At 40.8% G+C, this 21,900-nt stretch overlaps 1 protein-coding gene across 1 annotated transcript in view; it reads right to left on the reverse strand.

Moving 5' to 3' along the window:
• TBCK (TBC1 domain containing kinase) overlaps positions 1–21,900 on the reverse strand; it is a 396,446-nt gene that overhangs the window by 365,775 nt on the left and 8,771 nt on the right. Inside the window, exon 3 of the mRNA XM_073639595.1 lies at positions 1,061–1,133. Within this exon, the coding sequence (XP_073495696.1) occupies positions 1,061–1,133 (73 nt within the window). The remainder of the gene's footprint in view (positions 1–1,060; positions 1,134–21,900) is intronic.

A 21,900-nucleotide genomic window follows, 5' to 3' on the forward strand; every position in this document is an offset into this window, starting at 1 on the left:
GCCCAATCAGACAGGTCAATATTTAGGATTGAGTGTTTTAGGAGCGCTAGTTTCTCGATAAATTCTCTTGTCTACACAAGCCGCCAATCACACGTCAAATGAGCAGAACGCTCATTGCATTGGTCAGGTGAGATGATTTGTAAGCTGGCTTAAAGAGGACTAGTCTCCAAGTCAAAATTAGCCCGTGTTTACTTCTATTTTATTCCTGCTGATCCCGATTATTCAGTTTTTTACATTATATGGTACCAGATACATGGGCCTTTATATTTATGCTAATTTTTATGATTTTAACCAAGGGGGCGTGACTTATAAAATTCTATTTTGGCTTTTCTCCATTATTGCCCTATGACCAACGGCCCTCTGTAACCACATGGCAGATTTGAAAAATAATAAAGCGGATTGCTAAGTAGAGCTGTGGGAATAGAATAAGAGAAAAAAATTGGACACTTCTGACCTAGCAACAGGTCTTCTTTAAGAATCATCTGCACATTATCCCATGTAAACAGTTGATGTGCTGCTGAGAACATAATTTTGTATGCGAACAGAAAGATCTATTACAGCATGGAAGTCCGGTCAGCCTCAACAGGCTATTAAATGACTGCGATCGTGCAGTGAAATCCCGGTTTATGTCAAAAATGTAAATCAGAACAAGATAAAAGGCAAAAATTCACAAACGTAAATACTTAGGAAAGAATGTTAAAACTAGCGCCACATTTCACAAGAATTGACCAGTAATATTCTACTTTTGTGGAGTATCATGCTATTCTGCATTACAATTTTTTGGACATTATAAGACAATATCTTAATAGTTTTGCCTTTTATCACCATAACTGATCTAGGTAATTTTTTCATCACTTACTACTGATTACAACAATTGAAGAGCTAAAAGCAGAGTATGTGTGGGCAAAATATTGTAGAAAGATGGACATATCATACAGAGACCAAAACTAACAATGTGGCCGCTATACACAGTTATGTGACTACCAAACATGTTGCAGTCTGCCCATCTGTTTTTGCTTGACAATTTTACAAATGTGGATGTCTTGGATGGAGACGTTACCTCACAGGCTTCCTGCCCTGTAGCAAATCTTCAAGACTTTTTTCATAGTGTTCAGCTACAACTACCAGTCTCTCTGGAGAGGCAAGAAGAGAATAAATCAGAGGTTAAAAAGCAGTGAAACTGTACAACGTTAATACAAGACTACAGAAGGAAATCCCACAATCCTACTGATCTAGAAAATTATGAACAAAAATTGGTGTAAGACGAGACACAAAATCTAAATTTGCTGTAATAAATGTAATACATAACAAATTTTATGTACATTTCAGGATATCCAAATACAGGGAAGCAAGGTTTGCTCAGGAGTATTTAATCAGGAATTTCCACTAAATGTAAACCCAACCTAGTTACAGAAGTCCAAGTGTGAGATCAAAAACCTTCTAAACTCTAAGGATGTCCAGAAAAGAAAGAGAAACTTATTTCTCTAGGGCTATTCCCTCCCTTAATAGGTTTTATGTTGAAAACAGAGTCAGGAATGTTTTCTCACTAAAGTAATATTCCGATAGGCAGACAACCAAGGATTTCTGTATTATTGGATTACCCCGAAATGTTATCCAAAATAGTAATAAGGAAAAATAAAGAACACGGCCATTTTCCTGTAAATCCAAGATACTCTATACAGAAAATTCAGTCAGGTTTTTTAATTTCATTCATTTGTGGTAAGGCAAATGACAAGATGGCAATGGTTTGGCTCTTACACAAAGATTATTCCTTATGAAAAAGGTTCAGCTGTGAATATGAGCACAAAAGAATTTTCCTTCTGAATTTTGGATAGACTTGAATTCACTTTGATAGCGATGTGCCGCAGTTCTGAATCCAAGGAAGTGATGCTATTCCAAATCCAACTTCTATGGAAACTAAGAACAGAAAAAGACACAAGAAAGCAGGTGGACTCCAAAATATTCATAAACCTTTAGTCTCCTGATAGAACTTGTTACATCCCTGATCTAGTGATGACCCTAAAAAAAGAATAAAAAAAAAAATTATCCCCATTCCCGACGTACGTCACGTTAGGTGCACAGCTATGGCGCAGACTCAAGAGCTGGGCCTGCTCCATACGTATCAGGCATCAGCTGCAAGACGCTGCCTGTAAGGGCTCACTCACACTAGCGTATAACACGGCACACGAACCAATGTTATACTATGGGGCGGTGCAGATATGCGATTATTTTCTCATGCCGAGTCGGCATGAGAAAACAGTCGAGTACATCCGAAAATTGGATCACACGCACCCATACAAATCTATGGGTGCGTGTAAAACATCAGACTGCACTCAGCTGTCATCCAAATGTAGTCCGATTACCGAGAACACGGAGAATGGAGAAGATGGAGAAATTAAGTTCTCCGTCTTCTCCTCACCTATGATCCGATTTTCTCATACGAAAAGAAAAATAGAAATGCCAGAATTGCTATTTATTGGTCACCTCATCTCTGAAAAGAAGTTTCATATATTTCAAAAGAGTAAATAAAGAAAACAGTTTGTCAAATAATAAGCCCTTAAGTGTTGTTCACACGCTGCATTTTTTCTGTTTTCCCACCTCACATTACTGCTGTCGAAAAAACATAGCATTTTATAGTACCAGCAAAGAGAGATTTCTGAAATGTCCTGCACATGCTGCTTATTTTTTCCATGAAAATTTGAACCTAAAAGTGTTAATTTCTTATTAAATCTGCAGTGTGTCAATTCTCTCAATTTTTTTGCAGTGTTTTTCACCCATTCAAACAAATAGGAAAAAAAACATCAAAATTGTGTGTATTTTACGGAGCGGTTTTCTTGCCAACACTGGTTCTTGTAGCAGAAAAAATTACCCATAGGTTGTGAAAAAAACACTTTGAAGGTTCATATCTGCAAGGAAAAAATAAGGAGCATGTGCGGGAGATTTCAGAAATCTTATTCACAGCTGGTACTGTAAAATTCTGCATTTTTTTCCGTGGCAAAAACGCAGCATGTGAACAAGCGCAGAAAAATATAAATGTTATGGTTCTCTGAACATGATGACCAAAAAAAATATATATTTTTTTAAGTTCGTTTATTATTACAAGTAATCAAAAAAAATGAAGAAAACACGACAAAACAGTTATGACTCTTGGAAAATGGAAACAATAAAAATAAAAAATTAGAAAAATACATGTGCATTGCACTCCGCCAGGTACCTGCAAATCTTTTTGCTGAACTATAATACGTACAAAAGGAAGATAAAATAAAATTGCATAAAACAATGGGAAAACAAAAAAAATGTCAGCACAAACTTTTCAAAGACTATAAGGTGAATTGACTAACTTAAAGAATTAATACATATTTTTTTTATGTTTATACACACATCCCATATGTTATATCATACACTGTAAAAAATATTTTGCAATCTCAAGAAATAAAAGCGCTACGGCGGTGAAACCACCAGGAGCACAAAAATGCATGTGGTCATTTCAGGGTTCAATGGCTTTTAAAACTAGGCAGCAATTTTGGAAATCAAATTAAAAGCTCTGTTCACATCACTTTTAATGGTCTCGAACCTTAATCACCTACGCAAGAACCTAATTTAGTCTCTAAACAAGCAGTGCAATTACCCAAAACACTGATACTAATGCATTATAGGGGGCTGGCTGCCACAATGTATTTCCAGGGCTCGCACCGTCCTGAGCCATTCTAACTAGAAGGCACCTCTACATGTCAGGCGATCCCAACTTGCTGCGGAGTCTGGACTGCTAACTCCACGTACGCCATGTATACTCATGTATGTTGCCCTCTATGAGCAGATCATGGATTCAGGACATACAAAGGGCAAAGGAACAATAAGAAAACCAGACACGCTCTGTTATTTTACTAAAGAAAACTCCCCTAACCACAGGAGGACTTCAAGAAATGGATTAGAAGTAATATAGGTCATCCTCACATCCTGAATTGTCCACACACCGAAATCTGGAAACTATATGTTCCTATGAAAGGTTTTACTGCAGGTAATTTACTAGATTTCATTCCCAGAGAGAAGGAACTCACGTCAGCCCTGGCCGCTCTCTGTAGCCTAGATGGCTCGCTCACAGCCCAGACACATTACCCTTTTACAGGCCCCCCCAGTCTTACAAAACACTGGGAATTTCGCAGCGCGGAGTTTATAACTCGCACACTTGTATGTGTTATTTTCGTCAAGACATCAGGACAGATAGTGACATATTCTCAAGTGTTTCTATTAAGAACATGTTTTTCCCAAATTATCCATACCGATGACCTAATCCGACATAAAAATCAGAACGTTTGGACACTTCATGTAATTGGGGTTTTATACCCTTATTACACATCATTGTCTTCGGGGAATACATAAAACCTATTACCAGCATAGAAGGGTAATGACGGCATAGATATATACATGATGAAAGTTATACAGACCTGTACCACAAGTATATAGACCTACTCAAGAACACATTAAATACCTTATCACCACCAAAAATGTAGACAACATCTATTGTAAACAATGTAGAATTATCATAACATATGAAAAATAATAAAAGTGTGTATATGTGTATATATATATATATATATATATATATATATATATATATATATATATATATATATGTATATATATATATATATATAAAAAAACACACATAATCCACATAGGGTCGGCCATACACATTAGACAATCGTCAGAGAGCCTGCTCATTTTGGCAGTACCAGCTGTCTAAAGTGAATGGGTGTCCCAACACTCCCATGAGAGCACATATGTGGGGATAATGCTGCTATCCCGGTAGATAAGCCGTCCTCAGAAGTGTCCTGTGGAGGTTTATTCCCCATTACTTTCCATTGAGAATACATGCACACCCGGCAGAAACGAGAATGTGTGTGTATGCAGGAATTGGGGTGAATAACTGTCAACCGAAAAAAAATGTTCAGCTGACAGGTATCTTAAACATCGGTATCTTTTGCTGGAGTTGTGAGAAGATTTTAAAAATAATTAAACCAGTCAGCCAAACTGCCCCACGGGCTCCATTTGCACCATTCTTGCTCTCACAATAAAATGAGATGGATCCCATTGTAACCTCTAAAATGTTATACCTTTCCTGTCATTTTTATACTTACTGACACGTTGCCAATTCCGCTAATTCCCTCAGATAACAAGCCTGTCTACAGACACGCTTACTGTAAAGAGTACAGTGTAAAGACGGCAGTGCAATTGCATAAGCAAGCTCCAAGCAGAAATTTGGTCAGCAAGGTGATTTCAGCTCTGAAACGTCCAAAATTGGGAATGCAGCTCTGGGCTACCATACATAACTTAAAGGGGTTGTCCGGTACTTTTAAAAAAAATGGCAGTGTGTTTTAATGATAAATACAACCTTCCTTCTAATTACCTTGCGCTGCTGATACTGCCTGTGAGCGGCGCTATCGTTGGCCGCTCACAGGCAGAACATGACCGCACGCTGACGTCACGACAAGTGAGGCGTGACTCAGCGCTGGGGTCTCCGCAGTGGCTGCTGGGTTGTGGGTTATTCCCCTGCGTCACACCCAGCATCCACCACGAACTTTCCCAGTGAATGAGGACAGAGAGAGCGCGCGGTAGATGCCGGGTTTGACGCAGGGGAATAACCCACAACCCAGCAGCCACCGGTGGAACGCGAAAGAGGGAGCCCCCGCTGCAGCCGCAACTTGTTGTGACGTCAGCGGATGTCAGAGTCGGCTGCAGCCGGGGGTCATTGTATTTATCATTAAAACACACTGGCATTTTTTTTAAAAGTACTGGACAACCCCTTTAAAGAGGTATTCTCAAGTCATCTCTTGAGCAGCTTACAGCTCTGCAGTCTCCTTTCTTCCTTATTGCTTTGTGGGACGGGTGCTCCTCCTTGAGTGACAGTCCTGGTCAGGTGCTCTGTTCTGTCACAACACATTAACTGTCTATCAGTGCTTCTTCTGGAGTCATTATATTTACTTATAGAGATAACAGGGCATTTGAACAAAAAAACACCTCTGGACAGTGAGCGCCATGATTAAGGAAATTGCTTTGGGAACTGCTAATGCTCAGTGCCAAGGGAATGTGATCCTACAGGACTGATAAGAGCCCAGTCAGGAGGTTATAGGGAGGGGGAGGGAGGGGGGAAGCTATCTGCTGTATAAAAATCAATGGGCAGGTAAGAGCTGACTGGTATGTTAGGAGTCAACTCCTCTCCTGAAATGTAACTATTGTACAGACTTAGCCAGGCTCTGGTGCCTGAGTTCATTAAAAACAAGTTGTACACTATGTAAGATAAAAGCACTCAGAGCAGGAGAATAAAAGCAGATAGAAAAAGCAAGTCAATTAAATTGCTGACGACAGCAATTTAATAACATGAGAATACCGGTTAAAAATATAATAAAAACTGTATGGGGTGAAAACATATACCTGTAATACCATAATCATACACTCAAAAAAAGTCTAAAGAATTGGTTGCACATTCACAATTATCAAAGAAATAACATTTTATTTTATCATAATCAAATTAACAGGACAGATCGCAGTAAAAACACTTAAAAAAATTCAGAATTGCACAAACTCACACACTAACACTAATCTGAATAGCAACCCCCCATAGGGACGATGGTCAAAGTGGAAAATGAGATGTGTGGCAATATAAATAAATGTATAAAATTGATAAAAGTAGTCCTACCTAGAGATAAATGATAAATAATTCAATATAAAGTAATAACGTAAAATATATGCAGGATCCCCAATAAAGGGCAACAAAGATAGTATCAAATACTAGAACTCATTCCTATAGTCTCAACGGAGGAATGAATGCTACATGTGTATCGCCGTAGTGCAGCTTCATCAGGGGTATGTCACAGTACACATTGTCTAATTAAAACCAATCACACCTGGTCTCCTGATAATACAAAAATGTATACAAAACATGCAAAAACATATACCTTCCATGTATTTCAGTGCCCCTTGCTAAGTGACAGTGGGTCCAGGTTGGCACTTTAGAGCCTTCATCACTTGCTAATCGTGGATATGTGGATAATTCGTGTGTGAGTGCTCGCTCATGGTAATATGTTTTAGAACCATCACTCTTTTTTTTCCTTAATGTGTGATCCCCCTAAGAGATACAAATCTCCATAGTGTCCAATACTGGTGACTGTAGATTTTAACCTGCAGGTTACAGTAGGAAGAAGAGGAGCTCTGGAGCACCAACTGCAGCTCTAAGAAGGGATATAGCGTCCTCACAAGAGAACTGGAACATTCATGAAACACATGCAAGCTTTATTATTTGGGCAGAAGGAAGTTTTAAACGCTTCCAAATGCAATTTCTAATAAAAAAGATATTTGTAGGATGTTATAAGACGGTGATGAAAGAAATGTCTGAAGGCAGAAATGGGACCTGAGTGGCTATTATTACAATAGGAACATATAAAACATATTTATACATAGAAGAAGAATGCCTTGGCCGCTACGTAACATACATCTTGTTCTGCTCTTGCTCTCCTTACTCTCATTGTATCTGAAGTGCAGAGCTAAATCAGAACAGGGCAATAGTAGAGACCTGCGGATACCGTACATGTGCGCTAAGCAGTATTTATGGCTAGGATATTGGAACAATCCCTCGTCCCCATTATTACTTTTAAACAGTTCATAACTTTAAGCTCTTGAAAGCAATTGGCAAAAAGTGTCTTATAAGATCGCAATTGTGTCAGGGCTGAGACGGCAACCAGTGGTAGGAGTACTGCGGGGGAGTCACACAATGAAGACCGCCTACCTACTCACCACTATCTTACATCCTCGCAAGTACAAGGCTGAAACAAGGAAAACTTTCAATAAGATAGGTTTTTCTAGTGAAATCTTTTCATCCTCATGGTAAATGTGATATAGGCTATGCTTACTTAGAGAGGTACTGGGGTAGACATCTTTAGTCCCCCTGGGAACACCACATATCAGAACATCTGCAATAGGAGGTGAATGGGTATGGGATAGCTGGGAGCTTTGTGGTTTCTGCAGCAGAAATAAAGCATCATTTTGAGGAGCCGTGCTCTGGAAAAATCAGCTTTCTTCTTCATTTCTTTATTGCGGCTGCTCACCTTTCAATGCGCAACAGGGATCAGGACCCCTACTCAGATAAGGTGGGGGTCACCTATTGTTTAAGGTGTTTACAATACAGCTCTTTAATAGGGTTGTCCAAGATTTAACAATTGATGAGCAACCCACAGGATCAGTGGGGGGTCCGACACCTGGCACCCCCAATAATCAGCTGAAATCTCCTCTGGCAGTAGCTAGACATAAGCAATGTGTGGGGGGAATGTAACAGCGCCATTCACCATATAGTGGCCGTTATCAAGTACTGCACTTCGTCTCCCATTCATTCGCCCCTTTCACCACTTCAGTAGTATTATCAGGCCTATCTTGAAGATAACTTTTTTTTATTTTGCTAAATTCAGCACCATAACTTTTTTTTCACTAATAAATAATATATATATAAATAAATACTAAATAAATAATATATATATATATATATATATATATATATATATATATATATATATAAAAATATACACTGCTCAAAAAAATAAAGGGAAAATTTAAATAACACATCCTAGATCTGAATGAATGAAATATTCTCATTGAGTACTTTGTTCTGTACAAAGTTGAATGTGCTGACAACAAAATCACACAAAAATCATCAATGGAAATCAAATTTATTAACCTATGGAGGCCTGGATTTGGAGTCACCCCCAAAATTAAAGTGGAAAAACACACTACAGGCTGATCCAAGTTTGATGTAATGTCCTTAAAACAAGTCAAAATGAGGCTCAGTATTGTGTGTGGCCTCCACGTGCCTGTATGACCTCCCTACAACGCCTGGGCATGCTTCTGATGAGGTTGCGGATGGTCTCCTGTGGGATCTCCTTCCAGACCTGGACTAAAGCATCCGCCAACTCCTGGACAGTCTGTGGTGCAACGTGACGTTGGTGGATGGAGCGAGACATGATGTCCCAGATGTGCTCAATCGGATTCAGGTCTGGGGGAACGGGCGGGCCAGTCCACAGCTTCAATGCCTTTATCTTGCAGGAACTGCTGACACACTCCAGCCATAGGAGGTCTGGCATTGTCCTGCATTAGGAAGAACCCAGGGTCAACCGCACCAGCATATGGTCTCACAAGGGGTCTGAGGATGTCATCTCGGTACCTAATGGCAGTCAGGCTACCTCTGGCGAGCACAAGGAGGGCTCTGCGGCCCTCCAAAGAAATGCCACCCCACACCATTACTGACCCACTGCCAAACCGGTCATGCTGAAGGATGTTGCAGGCAGCAGATCGCTCTCCACGGCGTCTCCAGACTCTGTCACATGTGCTCAGTGTGAACCTGCTTTCATCTGTGAAGATCACAGGGTGCCAGTAGCGACTTTGCCAATCCTGGTGTTCTGTGGCAAATGCCAAGTGTCCTGCATGGTGTTGGGCTGTGAGCACAACCCCCATCTGTGGACGTCTGGCCCTCATACCACCCTCATGCAGTCGGTTTCTAACCGTTTGTGCAGACACATGCACATTTGTGGCCTGCTGGAGGTCATTTTGCAGGGTCTGGCAGTGCTCCTCCTGTTCCTCCTTGCACAAAGGCAGAGGTAGCGGTCCTGCTGCTGGGTTGTTGCCCTCCTACGGCCCCCTCCACGTCTCCTGGTGTACTGGCCTGTCTCCTGGTAGCGCCTCCAGGCTCTGGACACTACGCTGAAAGACACAGAAAACCTTCTTGCTACAGCTCACATTGATGTGCCATCCTGGATGAGCTGTACTATCTGAGCAACTTCTGTGGGTTGTAGAGTCCGTCTCATGCTACCTCGAGTGTGAAAGCACAACCAACATTCAAATGTGACCAAAACATCAGCCAGAAAGCATTGGTACTGAGATGTGGTCTGTGGTCCCCACCTGCAGAACCACTCCTTTATTGAGGGTGTCTTGATAATTGCCAATAATTTCCATCTATTGTCTATTCCATTTGCACAACAGCATGTGAAATTGATTGTCAATCAGTGTTGCTTCCTAAGAGGACAGTTTGATTTCACAGAAGTTTGATTTACTTGGAGTTATATTCTGTTGTTCAAGTGTTCCCTTTATTGTTTTGGACAGTGTATATATATATATATATATATATATATATATATATATATATATATATATATATATATATATATATATATATATATATATATATATATATATATATATAGGGTGGTCCAAAAGTAGATGCACAGAAAGTATAATAAAGTTATGAAGCGGGAGATTTATCAAACAAAATCCAGTAATTTTAGATAACATTATGTGGAGTGATGAAGCTTCTTTCACAGTATCCGGCCATATTAACAGACATAATTGTATTTACTGGTATAATGAGAACATGCATTTAACATTAGAGCAACAACTAAATGAGCCTGGTGTTAATGTTTGGGGTGCTATTTCAAGAGTTGGTGTTTTAGGACCAATATTTTTTGATGGAACAGTCACAGGAGATAAGTATCTCGAAATTCTAATGAATCAAGTTGTTCCCCAGTTACAGCAACAGTCTAATTCAAATGACCTTTATTTCCAACAAGATGGGGCCCCTCCACATTATTCAAGAGTAGTCCGCGAGTATCTTTATGTAACATTTCCTAATAAATGGATTGGCCCACTTGATTGGCCGGCACGTTCACCAGACTTGACCCCAATGGATTTTTTCTTTTGGGGAGAACTCAAGGACAAAGTTTATAGTCGAAAACCAAAAAGTGTCAGTGATTTGAAAAATTACATAAGAGATGCATTTCAAGAAATTAATACCCAAAGAGACTTGTGCAAAAAAGTTTGTCGAAGCGTAAGAGGCAGACTTCAAAGCTGTGCAAATTGTAATGGAAAACAGTTTGAGCGCCTGCGTTGATAAAATTTAAGGGCTTTTGTATTATTGTTCAGAATAAAATTGAATTGTCAGTGTTATGCTTGTGTTAGTAAATATAATTTTATATATAAATCAAAATAAATGCTATTATTTTCTGTCCACCTACTTTTGGACTACCCTGTATACACACACACTAATTATTTTTTGAGTCCCATAAGTGGACCTCACAATGCAATCAACTGATGGCTTATAAAATACTTTGATATTGCCTCTCAGTAATGAAATTAGGTAATTTATAGACTCAGAACCATGGCAAGCCTGGGGGCCTTTTATAGACCTTTGCCTGCCATACCAAACCATTACCACCCACGATCGTGTTGGGGAGCCAATAGGGTGTCATGTTTTTGTGCATGTCAGCAAAAGACGAATACTGCCAGAACCGAGGCCAGAAAGTGTTCACTTTGTCGTCTTCAATTAAGAGAATGGCGGCTACGTCGGCTTCAATTAAGAGAATGGCTCCGTTGGCGCTCATTCAGGGTTTGTTAGAATACAGTTGTTCAGGGATTATGGTGGAAACCTGGAAGTAGGGCTCAGCGGAGAGCAGTGTGTGTGAACCTAGCCCGATCTTACCACTATCACCAGCCTACTATGACAATGACTTACATGACCGATGCAGGCATTGAACATCTAACTTGAGCTTGTGAATCTCTTAGACATTTTTATAATGGGCTCTTTGAGGAAATTCGGAGGGGACTTGACCTTGATCTGCCACGTGACTTGTTCACGGGAATTCTTAACTGGACCAGAGAGGGGAATTGCAATGACAACTGTGCTCGCTACAAGGTTGCTTTTCGCTGATCGATTACTCATAGCCAGAAATTGGCTGGGACAGAATGTCCCTACGTTGTAGGAATGGCAGAACCTTGTAAGGCAAATACATGAATATGAAAGGATCAGGTCCGGGCTTGGAAAAATGGAAAGAAATATGGGATGTCTTGAATAGTAAGGACAAAGTTACCCAATCTCCCCCATCACATATGTAATAAACCTATATCACCTCTTTTTAATATTTCTCTGCCTAGGATAGCAGATATAAGTATAATATATATATATAGATTATTCAGATGTGGGTGAATAATTGATTTCATTTGGTTAGTTTGTTTTTTTGTGTCGTCTGACCTATGCACAAAATGAGGTAAGAGCTAACCTCCTCTCATGTTTCCCCTTCTGTATCCCTTGTGCCTTCACTCCCCAGCTCTCTGCCCTTGACAAAACTGTATAAAGCTTGGTTCCTGACCCCTTGCCTGCACCTCCATCCACCTTTCACTGTGTGACACGTCCTAACAACCTTTAAAGGGAATCTGTCACCAGCTTTTTGCTACCTCATCTGAAAGCAGCATAATGTAGGGGCAGAGACCCTGATTCCATCAATGTGTCACTTACTTTACGTGCTGCTGCAGATTAGATGTATAAAATCACTGTTTTGTCTGCTGCAGATCTAAGTTCTCTGAATGCTGAGCTCTGTGTAACTCCACACACACAACTGATTGGAAGCGATCTGTGAACACTGTGCATAGGCAGAAAGCTGCCAATCAGTGGTGCGGCGTAGTTTGTCTATCTGACAGAAGGTCTACTAGTCTTCTAATGACAATCTCCTGCTGATAAAATTGTGATTTCATCAAAACTCCAGGAAGCATCTCAGTAAGTGACACATCGCTGGAATTAGGGTCTCTGTCCCAACATAATGCTACTGTCAGATTAAGTGGTAAAATCCTGTTTAAAGATTCCATGAAAAAAAATAGTAGGAGGTCAGCATATTCAGGAATTTCTGGTTCAATGGGCTGCAAATTGCCCCTTACAAAGCCCACCCACAAAAAAAGAAAAATTGAGATATATACATAGATAAATAGACAGACACACACATAGTGCTTCGAAAAAGTATTCGTACCCTGTGAACTTTTCCACATTACAGCCACAAACTTAAATATAATTTATTGGGGTTTTATGAGCTATACCAACACAAAGTAGCAAGTATTTGTATAGTATGAAGGAAGTGATACATGGTTTTCTAGAGATTTTAAAAACATAAATCTGAAAATTGTGACGTGCATTTGTATTCAGCCCCCTGTAGTCTGTTACCCCTGAATAAAATGCTGAGTGAAACAACTGCCTCCAGAGGTCACATAATTAATACACTGAATGTAAATTAGTAAACTGTGTGTAATGTATTCTCAGTATAACTACAGCTGTTCTGTGAAGGCCTCAGAGGTTTGTATGAGAACATAAGAGATCAAACAGCATCATGAAAACCAAGGAACACACCAGACAGGTCAGAGATAAAGTTGTGGAGAAAAATAAAGCAATAAAGCAGGGTTTGGTTATAAAAAATAGCCCAATCTCTAAACATCTCACGGAGCACTGTTCAATCCATCATCCATAAATGGAAGGAACAAGACATGGAAGTTCACCTAAACTGAACCCTAAGCAAGGAGAGCCCTAATTAGACAAGCAACCAAGAGGTCCATGGTCACTCTGGAGGAGATGCAGAAATCCACAGCTCAGGTGGGAGAATCTGTCCACAGGACAACTATTAGGGCTCGCTCTCACTTGCGATTAAATTGGACGAATGCAATCCGATAAAAAAAATTGGATTGCATTCAGACCAATTTAATCCCATGATGATGTGCTCAGTGACGTTTTTTTTCCAGCGGCGATCGGGCTGGAAAAAAAAATATCGCAGCATGCAGCGATTGCATACTGCATTCAGATCGCACGCACCCATATAAACCTATGGGTGCGTGTGAAACATCGAACTGCACTCGGGTAACAGCCGAGTGCAGGGCGAATCCCTCCGATGCTAGCAACAGAGGAGATGGAGAAATTGATTTCTCCATCCCCTCTGCAGCTGTGTTGCGATCCTCTCTGTGCGAGAGGAACGCAGAACGGAGCACTGACACTCGGCTCACGCTCGCAGCAGAGCAGGAGCCGAGGGTCATTAGCATATCACATCTGACACTCTCGCATCGGATGTGATTCGCTAGTGGGACCCCAGCCTTAGTTAGATATTCCACAAATCTGGCCTTTATTGAAGAGTGGGAACAACGTGGAAAAGTTCACGATATGAATACTTTTTCAATGCACTGTGTATATACAGTTGTGCTCAAAAGTTTACATACCCCGGCAGAATTTTTCCTTTCTTGGCCTTGTTTCAGAGAATATGAATGATAACAAAAAAACTTTTTTTCTCCACTCATGGTTATTGGTTGGGTGAAGCCATTTATTGTCAAACTATTGTGTTTTCTCTTTTTAAATCTTAATGAAAACCAAAAACATCCAAATGACCCTGATCAAAAGTTCATATACCCCATTTCTTAATACCGTGTATTGCCCCCTCTAACATCGATGACTGCTTGAAGTCTTTTGTGGTAGTTGTGGATGAGGTTCTTTATTTTCTCAGATGGTAAAGCTGCCCATTTTTCTTGGCAAAAAGCCTCCAGTTCCTGTAAATTGCTGGGCCGTCTAGTCCTTTTCCCTTTATAATCTGGGCTCTGATACTAATCCTTGTCAGAGCTAGCTTTTGTTGCATGGATAACGGAGGGAGAGGAGTTCTTATGAGAAGGAGAGTTGAAGGAATTATTTGTGACTGTTGTCTGGTTTGTACGCATGGTAATTTCTTATCCTTCTCCATTTTTGGTTTATTCCCCTACTTTCACACCCCGATGCTTTCCTCTGTTATATGTGAGTGTATATTTCGTGTGCCTGGAGTTTCCTTTTTACCCCTGTCTGTGTAACCCTGTTTGTTGGGTTGGTGTACTACGGTGCACAGTAGCGCCCCCTTCTCTGGGTAGGGGGGAGTTAACAGACGGAGGGCTTACTCAGGAGTTAGGGCAAGGGTGGAGACCCCGGAATCCTCACCTTCAGATGTATCACGAGGAATAGGGCAAGCTAGGGCGCCCCTTAGTGTTACGGACAGGGTAGGAGCCCTTGGTCACCCGACAGCTGTATCGTGACAGAGGTGATTTTACACTATGCATCCCATATACATAGGGATACAAAGTAAATTAAATAAAATCCCACAAAAATGTTTGTTATAAGCTAGAGACACAACAGGAAGGATACATTACTGGATGAATACAATGTAGCAATGTAGCACTTAACCCTTAAAAAGACGTAAAAAGACATTACTCCGTTCCTAAAATATCAAAGTGACCTTGATAAGTGTAATCCGGCAGATCCTCGTCACTTTCCTCCTCTCTGTGTAGTGCATGTAGCTGTCTACAGACAGATGTACAGAGCCGGATCACTGACTTAATCCTTGTCAGGCCCTTTTCTCAGCTTGTGTAATCCACTGTGAGGTTTCTGATCCATGATTAGTGTGGAAGTGACTGAGCCGGTAATAAAGACAGTGGTCAGAGGACATTATATGTTCTTAGTGTTGTAGATGTGATGAAAAGCAAAGCATCTGGAGAAGAAATTAGAAGAAGTTGTGTTGTAGCAGATTACAAGTATGTCTGCTCTCCAAGGTAATGAAAAGGGGGTGTAAATGTATCCCTCGTAACATGGGAAACAGAGGAAAACAAGTGCACACCTATATTACAAGGATACCAGCTGTTATAGAGCCAAGCAGCAGGGGGCGCACCATGCATGTAAAAAAAGCATCAGAAGCAGGGTAATAACGATTACTCAAGAAGGAGCAATGAATATTGTGTGCACATAAAGGAAACGGAGGTCATGGAAAATGTAGAGCAGAGGATCAGGAATACTTGGGCACCCTGTAATATATGTTATTCTCCCCTCCATGGAACCATATGAACACCGAGTTCACATACCGAAACAGAGTTTCATGTTCCGACATGCAACCTGGCCATAACACACCTGCTGAGAATTAAAAGGTATTAATGCTTAAAGGGCTTGTCATCTGGACAACGACTTCTTAAATGTCCCAGTCCCCGGAGTAAAATAAAAAAACCTTATGCTTACTTCCCGCACTGCCGCTTCAGCGATGTCGGCGCCTGGTCAGGAGGTGACTATAAGGTTTTCTTATTTCACTCGGGGAACTTGGGCATTTAAGAAGTCATTTTGCAAATAGTGGACAATCCCTTTAATTACTTTTGGACAGCCCAAAGACTAGAAACATCCAGTCAGTCTACACATTATGCTGCAATAACTTTTTAAAACGTCAATGTAGTGTAAGCAGCTAGCACAAGATTGTGTAGCTGTGGTGGTGTGGATCCGGCTGGCTGACACAGCCAGACTTCCCTGAAAGAAGCTAAGCATGCTGTATTGCAATGCTTACCTTCTCAATCTCTTTATACACAGCACTGAACCAGACACTGACAGTTCTTCCTCCTCCGGACCCAGTGAACATGTGATTACTAGGTGTAGGGAGGGAGCAGAAGATGCTGGGTCCTAGTCAGCTCCGCTGTGCAGGCAAGAAGCTGAAATCAGCAATAAAAAGAATGTATTAATATGTTAAAATGCCCATCTTTTAAGACCTTATGGGGGGCACAGTGTGTAAAATAAATGAATATATATTATATAAAGCAAAAATAAAATAGATAAAAGCATAAATAAATAAAACAAAACTAAAAAAGAGGGCCAGAATTTTTTTTTAGAACCGTTATAAATCTATATACAATAAAACCCAAAAATGCCCCTGGTCGGGAGGTTGGTAAATAATGGAACTGGTTAAAAGGGAAATAGACATTCAACAAATTCTGAATTCAGTGGTACAAGCTCATGTAAGGAACTTTGTAAAATATCTTATCTGAGAAATCTGTTTCCTTCCCCATTTATAAGGGTATGTGCACACGATCAGGAGCCGCTGCGGGTTTGAAGCTGCGTGCTTATGCAGCGTCAAACCCGCAGCATCCAGATGTTACTATGCATCTCCGTGCACCTGCGGATCAACCGCGGAAACTGACATGTCACGCGTCCTCAATCAGGAAAGTCCGAATGTGAAAAAAAAAAACATTGTGCCGCTCTTTTGCATAATGAGGTTGGAAGCCGTGCGGCTATTCTGCAGCGTCGGGGGCCGCAGGCATCTAAGGATCAGGCGCACATACCCTAAGATGGTTCTTCCCCCTCATCCCCTCCCTCTGCCTCATTTTCCAGTCTGAAAAAAAAAACCCAGTTCAAATCCATCTAGTCCGAGCAAGACTCCTTGTGGTGTCATGTGGCAAGGCTCATTATACTCTATGGAGAGGGAACGGGAGCGGGGGCAGAGAAAAAAGAGGAATAGGGAGAGGAAATAAGCAGAGGGAGATGCAGAAAGATTGTGCTGAACTTTCTAGCAAGTCTTTTACCTCACACCAAAGCTGGATTTGTATCTTCACTTATCACTACTGCTGTGTATTGTCCTTTATGCAACTGCTTCTGGTCTCTGTGTGCTAAAATATAGGAGAGAAGACCAAGAACCCTTTCTCATGGATAGTAATGTGTATGGAAGACAAACAGCAGCTAGTCTCCACTCACCAGCTCAGAGTGGATTATAATTACAGATAGAGCATGCAGAGGGGAATACTGGTGAAAATCAGGGCTGTGGAGTTGGTAAGCCAAATCTCCGACTCCAACTCCTCAGTTTCCATGACTCCGACTCCCTCATACATGGTTCATGTTTAAGTGACAAATTTAATGTAGCACAAATTCATCTCAGCTGAAAGTCTAGACCCTTAGATCAGGAATAGGACAGACATTTATAGGACATTTCGTAACTTTCCCAAATTCTTATGAAAAAAATATTCTCCACAAACTGCATTGAACTACTGCACCTAATTTATTATATATTTTAGGAGTTGGAGTCGGTCCACTTCATACCGACTCCGATTCCGACTCCACCAAAATGGACACAGACTCAACGACTTCGACTCCACAGCCCTGGTGAGACTGCGGGCTACAAGTCATACAATGGCCAGAAATGGTGTTATTCCCCATGTACTAACAGTGGACAGCTAATACTTGAATATAGTTACCCTTTAAGTCTATGGGGAGGGAAGATCATACATGGTGTTCACGATCAGAGTGCAGATAAGAAAATAGCACACACGGCATTTTGAAATGGCAGTGGGTGATTCACACAAGCTGTGTATGATACGGGAGTGCTTAAGCAGAAAATATGGCCGTCACTCTTAGCAGTTCATAGATGCACTTGTGTTGGAGCCTTCAGTCCCAACAATAAGCAAGAAAAAAAGCACAGTCAGCCATTATAATAAAAAGAAACCATTATGGATAACTAAGACAGTACAAAGTTTAATAAGACAAAAACAAAGGGCCTTCAAAATCTTGAAGGCTGAGAATACAGAAATAGCATTTCAGGAGTATAAAGATCTAAATAAGAAATATAAAAAAAGAAATCAAGCTAGCAAAGTTATATACAGAGCAACAAATCACCAGTGACATTAAAATAAATCCCCAAATTTTTTTATAAATACATAAATTCCAAAAAGAAAAAAATATAAAGGTATCGGCCCCTTAAAAGACGATAACAAGATAATTATAGAGGACAAAGAAAAGGCTGAGATATTAAACAGTAACTTTTCATCACAAACTGTCTGTTCCAGTAACCTTTCAACTAGGCAAAAATCAAAGTTCACCACCTGATATAACTAGTTTAACACAAAAAGAAGTACACCTGCATCTGAGCAAATTAAACATTGACAATTTCCTGGCCCAGATGGCATTCTTCCACAGATACTGAGGGAATTGAGCTCAGTAATTGACAGACCGCTGTATCTCATATTCTTAGACTCTCTTGCAACAGGGGTAGTGCCACAGGATTGTAGGATAGCCGATGTGGTACCGATATTTAAGAAAGGTAAGAAGGTGGATCTAGGCAACTACCGTCCAGTAAGTCTGACATCAGTAGTGTGCAAAGTTTTTGAGGGCATTATAAGAGATGACCTGCAGAGCCATAATCACAGAGAATAATTGTCACAGGTTTACCGCGACAGAGAGGAGCCAGGTCTGATGCCTTCCACTCCTGCACTCACTAGAAGCCTTTCACCTTCATATTAAAATGGCGCAGATTTCATTCAGCAGAACAGGGGTTAATCTGCTCAGTTGTGAGCTCCTGGAAGCTTACCTGCATTAAGGCTCTCAGCTGTTCAGTGTTAGCCACTCCCCGTTCCTATATATTCTGGGCTTTGGCTTGGAGTCATTGCCAGTGCTAGCTTATGCTGCATGGTTCTAGGAGTGTGGTGGAGTGTTGTTGTTTGAGAAGCTGATCGGAGGATTTAAGCTAAGACGGTTACGTGGTTTAGTGTAATCCTCTTCTTCTCCTATTTTGGTTGGTTCCTCATCCTTCACTTCCTGGTGTTAACCTATGTTGTTTGTGTGCATTTATTTGTATGATTGGTATTTTCCTTTAGCCCTGTTTGTATTACCTTGTTAGTCTGGTTTGTGTACTGCCATACACTACTACTCCCCTCTTCTCTGGTGGGGGAAGGGAAAAGACTGAGGGCGGATTGAGGAGCTAAGATAGGGTACGTGGGCCCGGAGTCTTCACCTTCAAAAGTAATCCGGGGAACAGGCCAGCTAGGGTACCCCTAACGTTAGGGACAGGGAAGGAGACACTGACCCCGGGATACCCGACAACAGAGTCATGACAATAATACAAAAAATGATAATCAGAACAGATTCATGAAAAATAGGTCGTGTCAAACCAACATGTTGGGGTTCTATGAGGAGGTAAGTGCAAATGTGGATGTTGGTAATGCGGCTGATGTGATTTATCTGGACTTTGCAAAGGCATTTGATACCGTACCACATAACAGCCTTATACTTAAGCTACAGAAGCAAGGACTTGGGGGAACTACAGTACAGACCAAAAGTTTGGACACACCTTCTCATTTAAAGATTTTTCTGTATTTTCATAACTATGAAAATTGTACATTCACACTGAAGGTATCAAAACTATGAATTAACACATGTGTAATTATATACTTAACAAAAAAGTGTGAAACAACTGCAAATATTTCTTATATTCTAGGTTCTTCAAAGTAGCCACCTTTTGCTTTGATGACTGCTTTGCACACTCTTGGCATTCGCTTGATGAGATTCAAGAGGTAGTCACCGGAAATGGTCTTCCAACAATCTTGAAGGAGTTCCCAGAGATGCTTAGCACTTGTTGGCCCTTTTGCCTTCACTCTGCGGTCCAGCTCACCCCAAACCCTCTCGATTGGGTTCAGGTCAGGTGACTGTGGAGGCCAGGTCATCTGGCGTAGCCCCCCATCACTCTCCTTCTTGGTCAAATAGCCCTTACACAGCCTGGAGGTGTGTTTGGTGTCATTGTCCTGTTGAAAAATAAATGATGGTCCAACTAAACGCAAACCGGATGGAATAACATGCCGCTGCAAGATGCTGTGGTAGCCATGCTGCTTCAGTATGCCTTCAATTTTGAATAAATCCCCAAGAGTGTCACCAGCAAAGCACCCCCACACCATCACACCTCCTCCTCCATGCTTCACGGTGGAAACCAGGCATGTAGAGTCCATTCGTTCACTTTTTCTGCGTCGCACAAAGACACGGCGGTTGGAACCAAAGATCTCAAATTTGGACTCATCAGACTTAAGCACAGATTTCCACTGGTCTAATGTCCATTCCTTGTGTTCTTTAGCCCAAAGAAGTTTCTTCTGGTTGTTGCCTGTCCTTAGCAGTGGTTTCCTAGCAGCAATTTTACCATGAAGGCCTGCTGCACAAAGTCTCCTGTTAACAGTTGTTGTCTGCTGCTAGAACTCTGTGTGGCATTGACCTGGTCTCTAATCTGAGCTGCTGTTAACCTGCGATTTCTGAGGCTGGTGACTCGGATAAACTTATCCTCAGAAGCAGAGGTGACTCTTGGTCTTCCTTTCCTGGCGCGGTTCTCATGTAAGCAAGTTTCTTTGTAGCACTTGATGGTTTTTGCAACTGCACTTGGGGACACTTTCAAAGTTTGCCCAATTTTTCAGACTGACTGACCTTCATTTTTTAAAGTAATGATGGCCACTCGTTTTTCTTTACTTAGCTGCTTTTTTCTTGCCATAATACAAATTCTAACAGTCTATTCAGTAGAACTATCAGCTGTGTATCCACCAGTCTTCTGCACAGCACAACAGATGGTCCCAACCCCAATTATAAGGTAAGAAATCCCACTTATTAAACCTGACAGGGCACACCTGTGAAGTGAAAACCATTTCCGGTGACTACCTCTTGAATCTCATCAAGAGAATGCCCAGAGTGTGCAAAGCAGTCATCAAAGCAAAAGGTGGCTACTTTGAAGAACCTAGAATATAAGACATATTTTCAGTTGTTTCACACTTTTTTGTTAAGTATATAATTCCACATGTGTTAATTCATAGTTTGAATGTACAATTTTCATAGTCATGAAAATAGAGAAAAATCTTTAAATGAGAAGGTGTGTCCAAACTTTTGGTCTGTACTGTATATGTAGATGGGTAAGGAATTGGCTAAATGACAAGAAACAAGGAGTCGTCATAAATGGTACATTCTGTAAATGGGATATAGTCAGCAGTGGGGTGCCGCAGGGATCTGTGCTAGGACTGATTCTTTTTAACCTCTTTATTAATGACCTTGTGGATGGGATTGTGAGCAAAGTGTCAGTCTTTGTTGATGACAACAAACTATGTAGGATATTAAAATCTGATCTTGACATTACAATATTGCAAAATGATCTGAATAAGATGACTGAATGGGAAAACACTTGGCAAATGAGGTTTAATGTAGATAAATGTAGAGTAATGCACCTAGGATGGAGTAATCTTATTGCTACATATACAATAAATGGGAGTATACTCGGGACTACAGAACAGGAGAAGGACCTGGATATTCTGGTTACAAGTAACGTGAGCAGCAGTACTCAATGTCAAGCAGCAGCCGCAAAAGCAAACAAGATTTTAGGATATATAAAAAGAGAAATAAAATCCCGCGATCCCACTGTCCTTTAAGGCTGGGTGCCCACGTAGCGTTTTTCAAGCGTTTATGCTGCGGAATTTCCGCAGCATAAACGCTTGTGAAACGCT

Source organism: Phyllobates terribilis, unplaced genomic scaffold (genome assembly GCF_046119375.1).
Source record: "Phyllobates terribilis strain yellow unplaced genomic scaffold, ASM4611937v1 Scaffold_1__5_contigs__length_1240528914, whole genome shotgun sequence".
Lineage (NCBI taxonomy): Eukaryota > Metazoa > Chordata > Amphibia > Anura > Dendrobatidae > Phyllobates > Phyllobates terribilis.